General features: G+C 42.2%; 1 protein-coding gene across 3 annotated transcripts in view; it reads right to left on the bottom strand.

Moving 5' to 3' along the window:
- Positions 1 to 18,944, bottom strand: part of PDE6A (phosphodiesterase 6A) — a 123,841-nt gene that overhangs the window by 9,459 nt on the left and 95,438 nt on the right. For all 3 annotated transcript variants that reach the window (NM_001001526.2, XM_024993841.2, XM_059887933.1), the window contains 5 exon segments: positions 13,550 to 13,657; positions 14,172 to 14,272; positions 14,477 to 14,564; positions 16,046 to 16,155; positions 18,093 to 18,200. In NM_001001526.2, coding sequence (NP_001001526.2) covers positions 13,550 to 13,657; positions 14,172 to 14,272; positions 14,477 to 14,564; positions 16,046 to 16,155; positions 18,093 to 18,200 — 515 coding nt within the window.

Below are 18,944 nucleotides of genomic sequence, written 5' to 3' on the forward strand. Positions count from 1 at the left end.
AACATGTTTAGCACAGTGGTTGCCTTTGGATTCAAATGCAAAAAACTTTTAAAATTCTTTTAACGGGTGGGGAAAAGGGTGGAGAAGGAAGGATTTATTAGTTGCAACAAGTAAGGAGAACACCAGGGCATCTTTTCCCAAAGCCGTGTCTCCCTGAACTAGCAAAATTGGGGGCATTTTAAACTATAGATACATGCGTATTTCTGAGGGGGCTTGAGTAGAGCAGAATTCAGCACAGAATTGGAGCAAAGATTGAGTCCAAGTTTCACTTGGTTGGAGTCAGGAGGGTCCACATTATCATTCCACCCCTCACCTGGGTGGGGGCCTTAGTTCCTGGTGGTAGGACTTACTGAAGTTCAGCTTCTTTATGTCTCATGGAGAAAGAATTTGGTGAGAGACAAAGTGATAGGTAAGAAGTGGATTTATTTAGAGAGGTACACATTCCATTGACAACATGTGGTCTGTCTCAAAAGTGACCCTCAAGAGTGGCCCTGAGAGAAAAACACTCCACAGACAGAGTGTGGGCAGATTCTAAATTCTTAACATTCATTTCTAGATGGTTGGGTGGATGGGGAAGGGGAGGATGAGCTGCTGAAAAAAAAAAGAAAATGACAGGGTCACTTATCTCTAAGGTAGTGCCTAAGTAGGGTTCAGGATACTTTTAGGCACTTGTGAAAATATTTAAATTTTAGTTTATTTAAAAAAAATAGTAATAGTGAATATATGAAGAATGAATTAAGCCTGGATTATATTTGCACTTATATTAACAGTCATGAAATATGATTTTTATTTATTTAAATGGAGGAAGAAGCAATTAAGGCAAAAAGTACCTATGACCCACCTACAAATGTCATAATGTGACCCTCTATTAAAGAATATCAATCTATGGGTACTAAAATTGGAATTCTTATCATTTCTATTTATCAGGAAATATTATTCGCCATTATCTTCATTACCTCCACCATAGTTTACTGAAGTGAAGTGTCTCTCTCAGTCATGTCTGACTCTTTGCGACCCCATGGACTGTAGCCTACCAGGCTTCTCCGTCCATGGGATTTTCCAGGCAAGAGTACTGGAGTGGGTTGCCATTTCCTTCTCCAGAGGATCTTCCCAACCCAGGGATTGAACCCGGGTCTCCCACATTGTAGGCAGATGCTTTACTGGCTGAGCCACCAGGGAAGTCCACCATAGTTTGGACCCAGGTCAATAGCAGGGAGGGAACACAACTCCATCCATCAACAGAAAATTGGATTCAAGATTTACTGAGCATGGCCACGCCCATCAGAACAAGACCCAGTTTCTCCCTCAATTAGTCTCTACCATCAGGAAGCTTCCATAAGCCTCTTATCCTTCTCTATCAGAGGGCAGACAGCATGAAAACCACAATCACAGAAAACTAACCAATCTGATCACATGGACCACAGCCTTGTTTAACTCAATGAAACTATGAGCCATGCTGCGTAAGGCCACCCAAGATGGACGGGTCATGGTGGAGAGTTCTGACAAAACGTGGTCCACTGGAGAAGGCAATGGCAAACCACTTCAGTATTCTTGCCTTGAGAACCCCATGAACAGTATGAAAAGGCAAAAAGATAGGACACTGAAAGATGAACTCCCCAGGTCAGTGGGTGCTCAATATGCTACTGGAGATCATTGGAGAAATAACTCCAAAAAGAAAGAAGAGACAGGGCCAAAGCAAAAACAACACCCAGTTGTGGATGTGACTGGTGATGGAAGTACAGTCCAATGGTGTAAAGAGCAATATTGCATAGGAACCTGGAATGTTAGGTCCATGAATCAAGGCAAATTGGAAGTGGTCAAACAGAAGATGGCAAGAGTGAACATTGACATTTTAGGAATGAGTGAACTAAAATGGACTGGAATGGGTGAATTTAACTCAGATGACCGTTATATCTACTGCTGTGGGCAAGAATCCCTTAGAAGAAATGGAGTAGCCATCATAGTCAACAGAAGAGTCCAAAATGCAGTACTTGGATGCCATCTCAAAAACGACAGAATGATCTCTGTCCATTTCCAAGGCAAACCATTCAATATCACGGCAATCTAAGTCTATGCCCCGACCAGTAATGATGAAGAAGCTGAAGTTGAATGGTTCTATGAAGACATACAAGACCTTCTAGAACTAACACCCCAAAAAGATGTCCTTTTCATTATAGGGGACTTGAATGCAAAAGTAGGAAGTCAAGAAATACCTGGAGTAACAGGCAAATTTGACCTTGGAGTACAGAATGAAGCAAGGTAAAGGCTAACAGAGTTTTGCCAAGAGAACACACTGGTCATAGCAAACATCCTCTTCCAACAATATAAGAGAAGACTCTACACATGTAAATCACCATATGGTCAATACTGAAATCAGATTGATTATATTCTTTGCAGCCAAAGATGGAGAAGCTCTATACAGTCAGCAAAAACAAGACCGGGAGCTGACTGTGGCTCAGATCATGAACTCCTTATTGCCAAATTCAGACTTAAATTGAAGAAAGTAGGGGAAACCACTAGACCATTCAGGTATGACCTAAATCAAATCCCTTATGATTATACAGTGAAAGTGAGAAATAGATTCAAGGGATTAGATCTGATAGAGTGCCTGATGAACTATGGATGGAGGTTTGTGACATTGTCCAGAAGACAGGGATCAAGACCATTCCCAAGAAAAAGAAATGCAAAAAGGCAAAATGGCTGTCTGAGGGGGCTTTACAAATAGCTGTGAAAAGAAGAGAAGTGAAAAGCAAAGGAGAAAAGGAAAGATATACCCATTTGAATGCAGAGTTCCAAAGAATAGCAAGGAGAGATAAGAAAGCCTTCCTTCATGATCAATGCAAAGAAATAGAGGAAAACAATAGAATGGGAAAGACTAGAGATCTCTTCAAGAAAATTAAAGATACCAAGGGAACATTTCATGCAAAGATGGGCTCAATAAAGGACAGAAATGGTATGGACCTAACAGAAGCAGAAGATATTAAGAAGAGGTGGCAAGAATACACAGAAGAACTGTACAAAAAAGATCTTCATGACCCAGATAATCACAATGGTATGATCACTCACCTAGAGCCAGACATCCTGAAAAGTGAAGTCAAGTGGGCCTTAGGAAGCATCACTACATCTGCTGGATCATCAAAAAAGCAAGAGAGTTCCAGAAAAACATCTATTTCTGCTTATTGACTATGCCAAAACCTTTGACTATGTGGATCACCACAAATTGTGGAAAATTCTTCAAGAGATGGGAATACCAGACCACCTGACCTTCCTCTTGAGAAATCTGTATGCAGGTCAGGAAGCAATAGTTAGAACTGGACATGGAACAACAGACTGTTTCCAAATCAGGAAAGGAGTACGTCAAGGCTGTATATTGTCACCCTGCTTATTTAAAGAGTATATCATGAGAAATTCTGGGCTGGATGAAGCACACGCTGGAATCAAGATTGCTGGGAGAAATATCTATAACCTCCAATATGCAGGTGACACCACACTTATGGCAGAAAGTGAAGAACTTAAGAGCCTTTTAATGAAAGTGAGAGAGGAGAGTGAAAAAGTTGGCTTAAAGCTCAACATTCAGTAAACTAGATCATGGCATCTGGTCCCATCACTTCATGGGAAATAGATGGGGAAACAGTAACAGAGTTTATTTTTGAGGGCTGCAAAATCAGTGCCGATGGTGACTGCAGCCATGAAATTAAAGGATGCTTTCTCTTTGGAAGAAAAGTTATGACCATCCTAGACAGCATATTATAAAGCAGAGACATTACTTTGCCAACAAAAGTCCGTCTATTTAAGGCTATTGTTTTTCCATTGGTCATGTATGGATGTGAGTGTTGGACTATAAAGAAAACTGAGTGCCAAAGAATTGATGCTTTTGAACTGTGGTGTTGGAGAAGACTCTTGGGAGTCCCTTGGACTGCAAGGAGATCCAACCAGTCCATCCTAAAGGAGATCAGTCCTGGGTGTTCATTGGAGGGACTGATGTTGAAGCTGAAACTCCAATACTTTGACCACCTGATGCAGAGAGCTGACTCATTGGAAAAGACCCTGATGCTGGGAAAGATTGAGGGCAGGAGGAGAAGGGGACGAAAGAGGATGAGATGGTTGGATGGCATCACTGATGTCATGCCCTGATTCTGAAGGTACTGTCACATCCTGGTCCTACAGTAAGCACACTGCATTAGGGTGACCCAAGAGACAGCAAAGCAGGAGACTCAAATGTGGTTGGGACTTCCCTAGTGGTCCAGTGCTTAGGATTCTGCAGGGACTTCCACTGAAGGGGGCATGAGTTTGATCCCTGGTCAGGGAACTAAGAGCCCACATACCTCAGGATGAGGAGGAAAAAAAAAAAGATACCTCAAGGGTTGAGGTGTGGACCTCAAATAAGATGAAGGTTACCAACCGGAGCCCTCCCAGATAATCAGAGCGGAGGAGGCAAGTGCTGGGTTTTTTCCTCAAAACAAGCAATTCTGTCACCAACTGGGTGTCCTCTGATTCAATTCGATTCAATACAATTCACTTTTAACATTTGACTAGCGTCAGATTTTGCAGGTTGGCGGGCTCAATCCAATAAGACTGCCCTCACCTTGGAAGTCAGTTGCAAGTATCAGAGCCCCAGGCTACCACACCTCTGACTTGACTACAGAGGCAAGGGGTTCTCATGAACCCCAGGTTTAAAAACTTGTTAGGACAACTCATAAAACTTCGGAAAACTCTTCTCTTTGCCAGTTTACCATATAGGATATAACTTGAAAGTGAAAAGTGAAACTGAAGTTGCTCAGTCATGTCTGACTCTTTGCGATCCCATGGACTGTAGTCTACCAGGCTCCTTTGTCCATGAGATTTTCCAGGCAATAGTACTGGAGTGGATTGCCATTTCCTTCTCCAGGGGATCTTCCCAATCCAGGGATCGAACCCAGGTCTCCTGCATTGTAGACAGACGCTTTACCGTCTGAGCCACCAGGGAAGTCCATAGGATATAACTTAGGAATAGCCAAATGGAAGAGACGCACAGGACAAGGTATGGGGTTTGGAGTGCCTACAGAGCTTCCACGCTCTTTTCAGACATGTCACCCTCCCAGCCTGTCGATGTGTTCACTGACTTAGTGGCTCTTCAAACTGTTTTTCATAGGTTTTTATGGAGATTTTGCCCCATAAACATGGTTTATTAAATCATTGGCCACTGACTGACTCAGTCTTCAGTCCTCTTCCCCTCCCCAGAGGTTGGGCTGGGGCTGAAAGTTTCAAGCTTCTAATGAAATCTTTGTCTTTCTAGTGATCAGCACCTATCCTGAAGCCCTCTAGGGTTCCACCAAGAGTTGCCTCATTAGAGCCAAAAGAAAGTGAAAGTGGCCCAGTCGTGTCCGACTCTTTGTGACCCTGTGGACTGTATAGTCCATGGAATTCTCCAGGCCAGAATACTGGAGTGGGTAGCCTTTCCCTTCTCCAGGGGATCTTCCCAACCCAGGGATTGAACCCAGGTCTCCCGCATTGCAGGCAGATTCTTTACCAGCTAAGCCACCAGGGAAGCCCAAGAATACTGGAGTGGGTAGTCTATCCCTTCTCCAGTGGATCTTCCCGACCCAGGAATTGAACTGGGGTGTCCTGCATTGCAGGTGGATTCTTTACCAGCTGAGCTACCAGGGAAACCCTTAGAACCAAAGACACTCCTATCAAGTCTATGACTCATCACTATCAAGGGTTTTAGAATCTGTGTTGGGAAATGGGGACAAAGGCCAAAATACATAGGTCTCTTTATATCACAGGAAAAGCCTGACACCATGCCTGCCATGAGCAATGCAGCACAGCACTCCACGTGTCCTGGCTCAGCCCCTGTGATAACCCATAAGGTAGATACTACCATTACTCTCTTTGAGCAGATGAGGAAACAGGCACAGAGAAGTGAAGTTACCTGCTCAAGGTCAATCACCAATTAGTGAGAGAGATGAGACCAGACCCTCTGGAGCTGAAGCCCTAAGTGTGTAACAGGTACACTATACCCAGGTGTGTAGTAGCTCTAATTATGTGTCTAATCACCTAATAGATGGACCAGCCCCAAGACCGCTTCACAACAGTGCTTTTCAACCAGGTGCCACTTTTGCTCCCAGGGGATATTTGGCCATGTCTGGAGATAGTTCTGCTTGTCACAGCTGAGGAGGAGGGGCTGCTACTGGGATCTACTGAGTAGAAACCAGGGATTATGTTAAATATCTTTAAATGCACAGGAGAGCCCCTATTATATTTATTGCTCCCAAATGTCAATAGTGTTAAGATTGAGAACCCTACTTTATAGATCTTTGAACATTTTTCACTGAGTGCCTACCAGAAGAATTCTGAAAAGTGTTTACCTTCTTGTACATTTTTAAGCTGACATCTTGACTTACTTACCCAGTCTTGAAAGATTGAAAGGACTCTGCAAATAGTATTACTACCTCCTTCTACATCATGGTACCCAGATTACTTATATTGTTGAGAATGTTACCTTCCAAAAATCTTAAATGGGTTCCTTGTAACTTTCTTGTATTAATGTGTCTTCAGTGATAGGCTGCTTCTTTTGTTGTTGTTTAATCTATATTTTTATGTTTAATTAAATGTAGTTGGGTTCTCCCTGTAAAGCTCTGTTATGTTTTTGGCTTAATAAAAATAATTATGATCATAAAAATAAATAAAATGGTTTCATTATTCTTTAAATATAAAGAAATCTAAATAGCATAGCATTTTTATATCAACCATCAGTGTACCATCCATTTAAAAACAAATGAACCAGCATTTCTTTAAGATTCTAGAGTTTTAAAGGCTTCCCAGGTGGTGCTAGTGGTAAAGAACCTGCCTGCCAATGCAGGAGATAGAAGGCTTTGCCTAGAGAATCCCACGGGCAGGGGAGCCTGATGGGCTACAATCCACAGGGTCACAAAGAGTCAGACACTACTGAAGCGACTTAGCATGCACACACAAACCTAAGACCAGAAACCATAAATCTCCTGGAGGAAAAGGTAGGCAGAACACTCTTTGACATAAATTGTTCCAATATTTTTTTGAATCTGTCTTCTGAAGCAAAGGAAGGAAAAGCAAAAGTAAACAAATGGGACCTAATTAAACTGAAAAGCTTTTTCACAGCAAAGGAAACCATTGACAAACCAAAGATTCAACCCATAGAATGAGAAAAAATATTTGCAATTGACATGTCCAATAAGAAGTTTAGTATCCAAAAATATAAACTATTCCTACAATATCCAAAAAAAAAAAAAAAAAAAACAGCCTAAAAGCAAAAAAGCAAACAATTTGATTAAAAAATGAGCAGAAGAACTGAATAGACATTTTTCCAAAGAGGAAACGCAGATTACCAACAGGAACATGGAAAGATGCTTAACACTGCTAATCATCAGGGAGATGCAAATCAAAATCGCAATGAGAGATCACCTCACACTCGTCAGGAAGACCTTCATCATGAAAAAAGTGCTGATGAGAATGTGGGGAGAAGGGAACTCATACACTGTTGGTGGGAATGTAAATTGGTTCAGCCATTGTGGAAAACAGTATGACAATTTCTCATAAAACTAAAAACAGAACCATATGACCCAGAAACTCCACTCCTGGTTATATATCTGGGGAAAAAACACTAATTCAAAAAGACACATGCATCCCAATGTTCTTGGCAGCACTATTTACAGTTGTCAAGATATTGAAGCAACCTCAGTGTCTGTCAACAGATGAAGGGATAAAGATGTGGTATGTATGTGTATATGTGTGTGTACATACATATATACACATACACACATCCATCCATCCAACGGAGTAATATCCAGTCATAAAAAAGAATGAAATTTTATTTTTGCAGCAACATAGATTGACTTGGATGGTATTATGCTAAGTGAAATCAGTCAGAGAAAGGCAAATACTATATGATGTCTTTTAAACATGGACTCTAAGAAATGCAACAAACTAGTGAACATGTTAAAAGCAGCAGCAGCAGACTCACAGATATGAAGGACAAACTGGAGATACACTGGTTACCAGTAGGGAGAGGGAAGTGGGGAATAACAATATAAGAAATTAAGAGACACAAACTGCTATGTATAAAATATGCTACATGGATGTATTGTACAGCACAGAATATAGCCAATATTTTATAATAACTATAAATGGAGTATAACCTTTAAAAATTGTGAATCACCATATTATACACCTAAAAGTTACATAATATTGTACATCAACTATGCTTCAATTAAAAACAAAAGTCTGGAACTTTGCATTCTTTTTTTCTCCATAAACATGTATTTCCAGTTAACTTCCCCTACAGAGTTTATCCTAAGGTTTTATATTTGTGTGTATGTGTGTATGTATATCTATATATGTGTATAACTGTATATATATCACAGATATTCAAATATATATATGAAATGTGTTGATCACTTTTGCATACTGATTTTTAACCAAATATGTCCATTAATTAAAATATGTAACTAAATATTGTCGTCTTTGACCATAGATCTCCAAGTATAGAAAATTTTTGTTCTGGATTGAATTACTATTATTACATGATTAACCAATACAATAAACTATATTACCTGTTTTTTAGAAATTATTAAAAACTCAAATATTTTTGGAAGTTCATCTATTGATAGAGAGGATGGGACTTTTTTTTTTTTTTAATCAGTTAATGCATGGGGAATTCCCTGCAGTCTAGTGGTTAGAACTCTGAGCTTTCACTGCCAAGGGGAGAGTTCAATCCCTAGTTGAGGACCTAAGCCATGTGACATGGCCAAAAATGAATTAGTGAATATTTCATACTGCAAGACTAATTAGATGCAACATTTAGAAACCCTGGGAATGGAAAAAGTTTTGTTACAACATCATTCCATTCTTTAAATTCTTCCACATTATCAGTTGACAGTTTAATCAGATTCTCCTTTAAGTTTGTCTAAAGCAAACATTAGAGTCATTCACTTCCTCAGTTTCTGGGAATTGTGCCATAAAGATTTGACTAAGATTCCTCATATGACTATTAATTGTACCCCAGACACTTTCTCTGTGGCACTTTGGTTAACCCAAGACACTCAGAATATGTTAAGTCAATTAAAACACTATTCACTTTAATATATCTTCCAGTTTTATATTTTTTGACTTTTTTTTTTATATTGGAGCAATTTGATTAACAATGTTGCATTAGCTTCAAGTGTACAGCAAGTGATTCAGTTATGCATGTGTCTATTCTTTTTCCAAATTCTTTTCCCATTTAGGTTATTACAGAAGAGTGAGCAGAGTTCCCTGTGCTGCACAGTATGTCCTTGCTGGTTATCTATTTTTAATATGGTAGTGTATATATGTCATCCCAAACTCCCAATTTATCCCTCCCCCTCCCAGTGCTGTATTTTTTATAAAGTGCTTTTATCTTATCACAACATTTAGCAACATTTTCATCAAAACTTTGAACCTTCAAGTTTGATTCATTTATTTCTGGAAATATCTGCCATGTAACAATTGGAAATGCCAGTCTTTTATTGTCAACTGAAGCCTGAAAATAAGACTTGTTTCAGAAAGAATCTGACCCTTATTTTTCATTTCATATAAGCATGTTATTAGAATGCATTCTGCTGACACCCACCTTATTTTTTATTCTTAATTCTAAGAAAGGCAGAGCTACTAATAGATGGATAGGTATGTAGGTAGACTAGATAGATTGATGGATAGACAGACAGAAGCATGGATGAAATCAAGTACTGCTACCTTTTTGATGGCCCTGATAGCAGGGGGCCATCCCACATCCCTAACAGCAGAGAATGAGGTTCATTCTCTGAAGGAAGTAGAGTGCTAAATAAGAGATGCTCAGCTTCTGCTGCCCCACTGTACAATCAAAGGACAAAGCTTTCCACTTCTAACGCCCTAACAAAATAAATATATAAGACAGGGAAGGTCCAAAGCCCTCCCTTGGGTTTATAACGCCATGATTAAAAGGAGCTTTGAAAACACCAATATTTATTGTCCTTCTGTTTGATGCCCCAGGGGTCTTCACACTATAGACTTCAAGAAAGGGCAAATTTGTCTTTATTTTGTCACATGGGATAAGAATGAGGAACTGACCATGCCTCACTTACTGCACTTTCTCCAGAAGATAATGTAAAGAGAGAAAATACGGATTCCCTTGAGACCATCTAAGCCTGTATTTGTCTTGGAAGGCTTTGCAAGAGCCTCCGCTTAAGACTACGTTGGCTTTTACCATGATTCAAGAAGTCTTGCTTCTGGCTTTATTTATTTATTTTTTTGGAAACCTTTCATGTCATATCTTTGTAAACTGCATGACACCGCACTGTGTGTAAATAATATATTGTATTTAACCTGGTCCCCCATGATGGTCTTTTAAGTTTTTTTCAATATTTTTTGTGGTTACAAGTAATGTTGCAATGAATAACTCTATGCATACTTCTTGTAGCACAGGTGGGAGAAATTCTGTAGGGTAAATCCTGGATCTGGGATTTCCTGGGCCAAAGAGTATGGCTGGTTTCAATTTTGATAGGCATTGCCCTTCGTAAAACTGCACCTCTTGGAGAGTTACCTGGCCATCCGGGGGTTAGGACTTGGCGCTTTCACTGCCATGGCCCTGGGTGGTCAGGGTAAAAAAGTATAAGCCAACATTGAAAATCAAAGAAACAAAACTGCGCCTATTTACATTCCCAGCACAGTGAATAGGGTTGCCTGTTGCCCCTCACTCTGCCCAACACCACGTGTTAGCAAGCACTTCATCTTTGCCGATAGGAGGGATGAACAGTTATATCCCAAAGTAGTTTTATTTTTCATTTGTCTCACTGTGGCTAAGGTCATCTTTTCATATGTTTACATCCCACTGTAATTCCTTTTCTGGGAAATGTTTGCTCACGCCTTTTGCTCATTTTTCTGTGGGATTAGTCTTTTTCTTGAATTATATTAACACGACTGAGGAAACTAGCTCTTCTTCTGTCAGAAGCATTACACATATTTCCCCCCGGTGTACCATTTAAATTCTTACTTTAGCTCTGAGTTCTTGTGGGTGTTGTCCAGAAATCTCTAAAGTTTCATTAGTCAAATTTATCAGTCTCTTTACGACTTTTGAATTTTATGTCACACTTAGAAAAGCTTACTCTTTTCAATTCTCCCAAGCTTTTTTCCTCTCTCCATATTATTAGTTTATTTTCTCATTATTTTAAAATCCTTGATTCATCTTGAATTTATTTGCTATAGGAGTGAAATAGGGGTCTGCCTCTGTGACCACCTATGGCAGAATCTGAACTATATTTCCTCTTTGTCCCTGATTCCTCACACAGAGCTCCTAAAACCCTTGAGATTTCCCTAGTGATACAAGAGTCTTGTCCTTCCCAAGAAGCCCCCTTTGGGGCTATGCTAATGAAGTGACTTAGAGTGACTGAGGGTAGGGTCCCTAGATGGGGTCAAGCCTACCTGAAAGACCAATGGAATAGAGGGACGGACTTTCAGCCCAACTGCTGGCCTCTGGGAAAGGGGTGGGGGGAGCTGCAGATTAAGCTTTGTAAAAACTATTGAACAAAGATTTAATAAGCATCAGCGTGGATGAGCACACCCCAGTTCTGTAGTAATGGAAGCCCCTGCATTCAGGACCCTTCCGGCCTTTACCTTATGTACCTCTTTGGCTGTTCTTTTGTAATAATCCTTATACTAAACTAATAATGTAAGTAAATGCTTCTCTGAGTTCTGTGGGCCATGCTAACAAATTAATCAAACCCAAGGAGGAGTTCACAGCAACTTCCAGTTTATAGCTGAGCAATCAGAAGCACAGGCAACCCGGACTGGCTTCATCTGAAAGGAAGCCAGTCTTGTGAGGCTGAGCCCTTAGTCTGTGGGGTCTGCCGCTATCTCCAGGTAGATAGTGTGAGATTTGAGTTAAATTTGTAGGACAGCCTGTCAGTGTTCACTGAGCACTGGAGAACTGCTTGCTGGTCTTGAGGGGAAAAAAAACATCCATCAGATCACCTCATGGGCCCAACACCATTTATGAAATTATCCTTCTCCACTGGCAGAAAATCTACTTTTAGCACAGGCATTGTCTTTTGAGTCTGTCTACTGACCTCTCCTGCTCATACCTAGGACTGAGCTATCTTCAGTTCTGCTGGCCCCTATTATTTCCTTTTTTCCTCAGAATTTTCTGGCTCTTTTTCATACTTAATTCTCATAAGGATTTTGGAATTGGCTTCCTAATTCTCCACAAAATAAAGTTGATATTTTCTTTGGAATCACTTTAAATAAATAACTAAATAGGGAGAACAGACAACTTTGTAATAATAAGTCCCCCTGTCCAAGAACTTAGGGTTCTTTCCACTCATTCAGCCCTTCTGCAGCACCATTTTTGAAACATTGTGGAGCAACTCCTGGTCTGTCTGGGAGCAGCTATCACTAGAGCATGACTCATTGTTCAGTGGGCACAGGTCACACTGCTCCTCAGGGTGGGAGGACCTTTGGGGAGGCTTGGTTGGACAACTTCACAGCTGAGGGAAAGACAACTGGCCCCATCTTCCCTGAGCCTGTCCCAGCAGCTGTCTCTTCTCTGGATTTGCGAAATTCGTGACTTGATTAAACCTCACCTCTGCAGAAGCATCTAGGGATAAACAAACAACAGTTCTCTGGGTCCTGGGTCAGGCATTGTCTCCTTTAATATCACCCAGGACCTGTCATAGGGAAGCCAGGGGACCCATTAGCTTGCGCGACGTAGTCATGAAAAGACTCAAATTTGCATTTCTAACCCCATCATCAGCTGAGGTGAATCAAGGAAGCATACTGAGAAACTAAAAGAAGATATTCACCAGAAAGCTTTGCGTTGCATTACCAGACCTCGTGCCAACAAAGCACTATGAATGTCACACAAACCAGGGAACTAACTTGTGAATTGCATGCCTGCTTTTGCCATGTATAAGGGAATACTAAAGAGATTAAGCCCATATATTCTGAGTAACACTTAGCTATCACTCAAACCATAATTGGTTTAATGCTCTGTGTTTTACCAAAAACTTTATCACCAAAAGTTATATCACTTTACCACCAAAATTCTGCATTTTAGCATAGAATTACTTCAAATCTTGTACTTTTTGTATACAGAGAGGTATGCATGCATGCGTACATTCTTAGTCACTCACTTGTGTCTGACCCTTTGCAACCCCATGGACTGTAGCCCACCTGGCTCCCCTGTCCATGGGATTTTCCAGGCAAGAATACTGGAGTGGGTTGCCATTTTCTTCTCCAAGGTATCTTCCCCACCCAGGGATTGAGCCCATGTCTCCTGCATTACAGGTGGTCTCCTGTATTGGAGACAGATTCTTTACTTACTGAGCCACAGATACTGTCTTGTATTTTTGTGCTAGAATGAAGAGTAAACATATCATTTTTGTAGTGCTGTTTTGGCATAACTTCTTTGTTTTGTGTGTCAGAGGCCTCCAGAATGAAAAGTTTTGCAGGGGTCTCTTGAAGACGGAGAGGCCTGACAGGATAGCATCTTGCCTTTTGACCCTGGGCTTAAGGGAATCAGGGTTTAAGCCTTGTCTCAACTCACATGACAATTTCCTTCCGTGTCTGATCCAGCATCATGTACTGCGTCCACTCCTGCTGAGTCTCGTATGTCTTAGACTGATCCACGATCTTTTGGAACATCGTCCTTTTCCTACAAAACACATCAGTTTGTTAAAGGAGCGCATATTAGAATAAGGCAACCCCTGGCCTTCTAATGTTGGTTGTTTCAGAGGCTAATTATGGCAGTGTAACTTTTAAAAAGAAAGGTGAAAAGAACCAATGCCTGGGAGTGAAGACCTACGTTCTAACTCAGACTCTACCATGGGTTTATTATCTGATCTTAGCTTATCTTCCCCTGATCTCAGTTTCCCCATCTGTATAACAGGGTAAGACTAACTCAGAGCTGTAGTGAGAATGGATGCATCCATAGCGCAAGTGTGGTACCTGGCACAGAATACTCACTAAATCAATTAGAACTGTGGTGTTCATTATTTTTATAATAGTATTCTTTTTTGTTTGTCCACGCCTTGCAGCTTGCAGGATCTTATTTCCCCTGCTAGGGACAGAACCTGGCCCCATGGCAGTAAAATCCCCAAGTCTTAACCACTGGACTGGCAGGGAATTCCCTAATCATTTTTATTCTTAAAATGAGAAGAAATACCAACTTGAAATACAAGGCAAGGTCTGTAGCAATGATCGCAATGTCCATCATGTGGATTGCATGCTCATGCTGCCTGCGATTGAGGTTCTGAAAGATATTTAGGCTCTAAAGAGAAAATGGAGGGATAGAAGTGATGTGAGAAGGAGAGAAGGGAGAAGTGACGCTGGCAGTAAAGTCATTCAATTCCCGATGGCTGCCCCAGGTGACCAGAGAGACAGTCCAGGCCAATGCCTGGCTACACTCAGGCTTCTTGTGAGATGGGGACTCGTTCTCAGGCCCCAAAGCCAATGCAGAGGGCTCTCATCCTACCTCATCTCTCAAGAGTGTTTTACCAAACTCCAAGTGGTGTCTTTCCAAGATGGAGGACCCATGGAGCTTGGCCAGTGGGTTCTGGGATCTGAATGGGAGAGAAAGAGACACACAGAGAAGATTAACATGGAATGGCAGAGATGAAGGTTAAAGGCATCATCCATTCCTGTCACCTCCTAATTCTGCAGGCAGATAGGTTGAAGTGCAAGAATAAGAAGGGACTTGTCACACAGTACGACCGTGAGAAATAGGACTAGATAGCAGGTGTCCTGGCTCTCATACTTTAACTTTCTCCATAACTAATTCTGGGCCTCTTTGGGGACATGGCCTCCCTAGAAGTGTGGACCCTTATCCCCAGAAAAAGACACAAACACAATGCCATGTGCAGTTTTACAGACCCATCCCCATAGCCATCCATGGACACTGGCACTGGGCTAGTGCTTTAAAGATCGCCGAGCCCCAGATCTTCCAAACCTGATTCTGAGAAGTCACTGGATTCCCACAAGCAACGTATTTATTCACGTCTTTATTCAATAAATATTTGCTGAGCCCTTGTTGTGTGCCAAGCACTGAGATCAGTACTTCGCCTTCTACAAGGTAAAATGTAAACATAATCTCTAACCTTGGAGCAGCAGGCAGAAACTGAGAAGACTCACAGAAGCATGACTTACAGTCTGTGGGCCCTGGGCAGAGCCTGGGTACGACACTAGTCCCTGCTCTGCCAGTCCACGTGGTGGTCATGAGGGTCTCCCAAGACCATGGTTCCTGGCCACTACTTCAGAGACTAGGATATAAGCTCTGTGAAGTCAGGGACTGTGTCTGGTTTGTTCACCATGGAACCTCCTTTGCCTAACATAGGGCCTACCATGCTGGCCTTTTGTGCATTATAAACCCAAGGTGAATAAATGAATCATTAGCAGTTACTAACATCTTGGCTTAAATTAGTTCAGTAGGAGAGGAAGGAGCAGAGTGAGAAAGTTTATTAGTTTCCTGTTGCTGCTCTTAGAAAATCACCACAAACTTAAATGGCTTAAAACAAGAAAAATTTAGTGTCTTTCAGCTCTGGAGTTTAGAAGTCTAAAATGGTCTGAAGAGCTGTTTTCCTTCTGGAGGTTCTAGAGGAGACTGTTTCCTTGCCTTTTCTAGCTTCTAGAGGCCCCTAATTCCTTGGCTTGTGACTTATCCTGCATCTTCAAAGCCAACAGTGTAGCATCTTCTGTCCTCCCTGAGTTCCTACCTCCTTCTTACAAGGACCCTTCTAACTATTTGGGGCCCACTTGGATAACCCAAGATAATCCCTATATTTCAACATCCTTAATCATGTTTATGAAGTTTCTTTTGAATGTAAGGCAATATATCCCCAGGCCCCAGGCACTGGGGTGTAGACATATTTGAGCTTCATTATTCTATCACAGGAGTTTACCCAGAACCAAAGGATAGGAGGAAGTGGGAAGCTGTGGACCGTGGGAATTCCCCATGGCAAGTGAGTCTGTCTAAGACCCATTCAGATCTAGGTAATCAATCCCAGAGGCAGGAGGTAGAGAGAAGGGCCAGTAAGGGCTGACTCACTTCATCTGGTAGAGATTGTTAGTGCCTCTGTGGTCAATGTCATGGCAGAAGGCGGCGGTGACCATGGCCAAGGCCTCCAGGTCTGTGAAGTATCGCTTCAGCTTTCCGGTCTGGAAGGGCAGTCAGAGATGCTACTCACTCCTTTTGTGGGGGGCTTGGAAGCAGGACTGAGAGAGCAAGAGTAAGGGGGAGGGCCTGGTGCTTGGAAACACAGGTCTGATCTTGGCTCAACCCCTGGTGCCACAGGATGACCAGACGTTTGCCAGGACTGAGATGTGGGATATGGGACTTTCTGTGCTAGCACTGGGACAGTCCAGGCAAAGGTGATGGGGGGTCGTTTTACTCCCGAGTCACCTTAGCTGGTCCCACCTCCCTCTGGGCCTTAAAGTGGAGGGTGTCAGACTGGATGATTGTTGAGAAACAGACAGCCCTGGACTTTGAGGATTTAGACGGTGTTGGAACATGTCCAGACTGGTAAAACAAACCTTCCAAACCTGGTCTACTGGTTCAAACACAGCTCAGAAGAATTTTTCCCTGGCTGTCCTCACTTAACTCCTTGTTTGTGCCGGGTATTGGAGTCAAGGGTGGAAAGAGCCCTGAGGAGGTGCCGCTGACTTGTGACTCTAAGAAATAAATCACTTCTAAGCGGTATGTTTTTCACCTTCAGAGGCAGCCTGGCTAGAATTCCTGCCCCCAGGCCCCAGTGCTTTCTCTGGCCTGACCACTCCAGACACGAGGGAAAGGAATGAGGATGGGGACACTGGGCAAGGGCAGAGATTTGTGTTGTGACCTGGATGGGAAAACACTTTTAAATGAAATATAAAACCTCCAAAACTTCTGAGACAAAATGACTCACACATATACACATTGGTATGTCCATCCAAGGACATAATAGCATTGTTTGTAATAGTGAAAGATCAAAAGCAATCCTCACAAGGGAGCTGCTGCTGCTGCTGCTAAGTTGCTTCAGTCGTGTCCAACTCTGTGCAACTCCATAGACGGCAGCCCACGAGGCTCCCCCGTCCCTGGACTTCTCCAGGCAAGAACACTGGAGTGGGTTGCCATTTCCTTCTCCAATGCATGAAAGTGAAAAGTGAAAGTGAAGATGCTCAGTCCTGTTCGACTCTTAGCAACCCCATGGACCGCAGCCTACCAGGCTCCTCCGTCCATGGGGTTGTCTAGGCAAGAGTACTGGAATGAGTTGCCATTGCCTTCTCTGAATAGGGGAGCTAGGTAAAGAAAGTGTTATCTACTTAAACAATGCAAAATACTATGAAGTCATAAAATTAGATTATGGATAAGCCTTGAAGACATTATGCTAAGTGAAATTGATCAGACACAAAAGGACAAATACTGTATGATTCTACTTAGGTGAGGTACCTATAAGAAAGGGAATTCATAGAGACTGAAAAAGTAGAATGCTGGCTCCCAGGAGCTGGAGACTGAGGAAATAGGGAGTTGTATTACTGTTGTTTAATGGAAACAGGGTGTCTGGGAAGTTGGAAAAGTTCTAGAGATGGAGAGTAGTGATGGTTGCACAATACTGTGAATGTCCTTGATGCCACTGAATTATGCACCTAAAAATGGTAAATTTTAGGTTATATATGTTTTACCACAATAAAATATATATATAGGAAAACATGATTGATATATTTATATAGTTTCAAATAAAAAAGCATATTATAGAATCATATTGTTTAATTGGTTATAAATAAAATAAATTTTGTGTATGTGTGTGTGAACAAATCTCTCGATGCTTCTGGAGGGAAACCTGGAAGGAGCTGTGCCATGGTTTTCTCCAAATACTGGCTTGGGGGTGGGAGTAGAATGCTGCCTTTCTTTCACTTTTTATTTTACATACTTCTCGCTTCTTGGAATTCATTTATGCTAAGCATGTACTCTTGTTGTCTATTTTTTAAAAAGGCAATAAATAGAAGAATGATGCCGCTGCTGCCTGGTGAGCTGCACTGAGGTGCCCAGGGTAGCGGGAGCCCCTAGCAGCCCGAGGTCCCTCTCACCACGCCGCTGGGTCCCCCTGTTCTCGTACCACCAGCAAGGAGAACATGGTCTGCCCCACGTTGAAGCCGTGCCGCCAGTTGTGGTAGGTGATCCTGCGGTAGCCCTTACTCAGGGAATACATGAACCGCACCAGGGCCTGCGAACACACACACGGCACACTGTAAGGCAGCAGCACCGCACTGGGGCGGGCAGGGGGGCCTGCCTGGCCGAGCCCCTCAGTGTTCCGGTCCCCACGCCGGACCACAGTGGGAGGAGCAATAGGTGCACTAAGACTGTGAGAGCACTTTCAGACGGCTGGATACTATGACAATGGACGTGGTTATGAAACAAGGCCCTGGGAGAAGCTTGGAGGAAGTGTAGGAGAGAAAACCAAAGGTGTATTGAGATCAGTGGTTCTCAAACTTGAGTGCATATCTGCATCGCTGTGGGATATGGGAAGGTCTTGTTAAAACAACTTCTGATTCCTCACAGACAGTGGAGAGAGGAGGGGGAGAAAGAGGGTGTATGTGTGGGTGTTGGTGGACCCGTGCTGGCATTGATCCATTTTCAGGTGATACTGATGTGGTTTAAAGCACAGTTAGGACTGCTGCTTTAATCAAAGAAGTCTGGGAAATTCTGCACACAGTACACCCCCAGCTCCACCTTTTCTGTCCATCCCCATGCCTCTAGATGCACAGCACACCTAAGGAATCCTGCAGGGGAAAAAGCCCTGTCTAAATGGATTTAACACACATTTCCCACCCTGTTGAACTGTAGGAACTTTTTTTTTTGGCATCACTTTTATCCACAACCTTCAGAACTCAGTGCCTCAGAACCTACCTTGAGAAACATCACAGCTCAGAAGAACCATGTGTCTCTTTTCTGGTAAATGACTCATCTG

The sequence above is a fragment of the Bos taurus genome, chromosome 7 (assembly GCF_002263795.3).
Source record: "Bos taurus isolate L1 Dominette 01449 registration number 42190680 breed Hereford chromosome 7, ARS-UCD2.0, whole genome shotgun sequence".
Classification (NCBI taxonomy): domain Eukaryota; kingdom Metazoa; phylum Chordata; class Mammalia; order Artiodactyla; family Bovidae; genus Bos; species Bos taurus.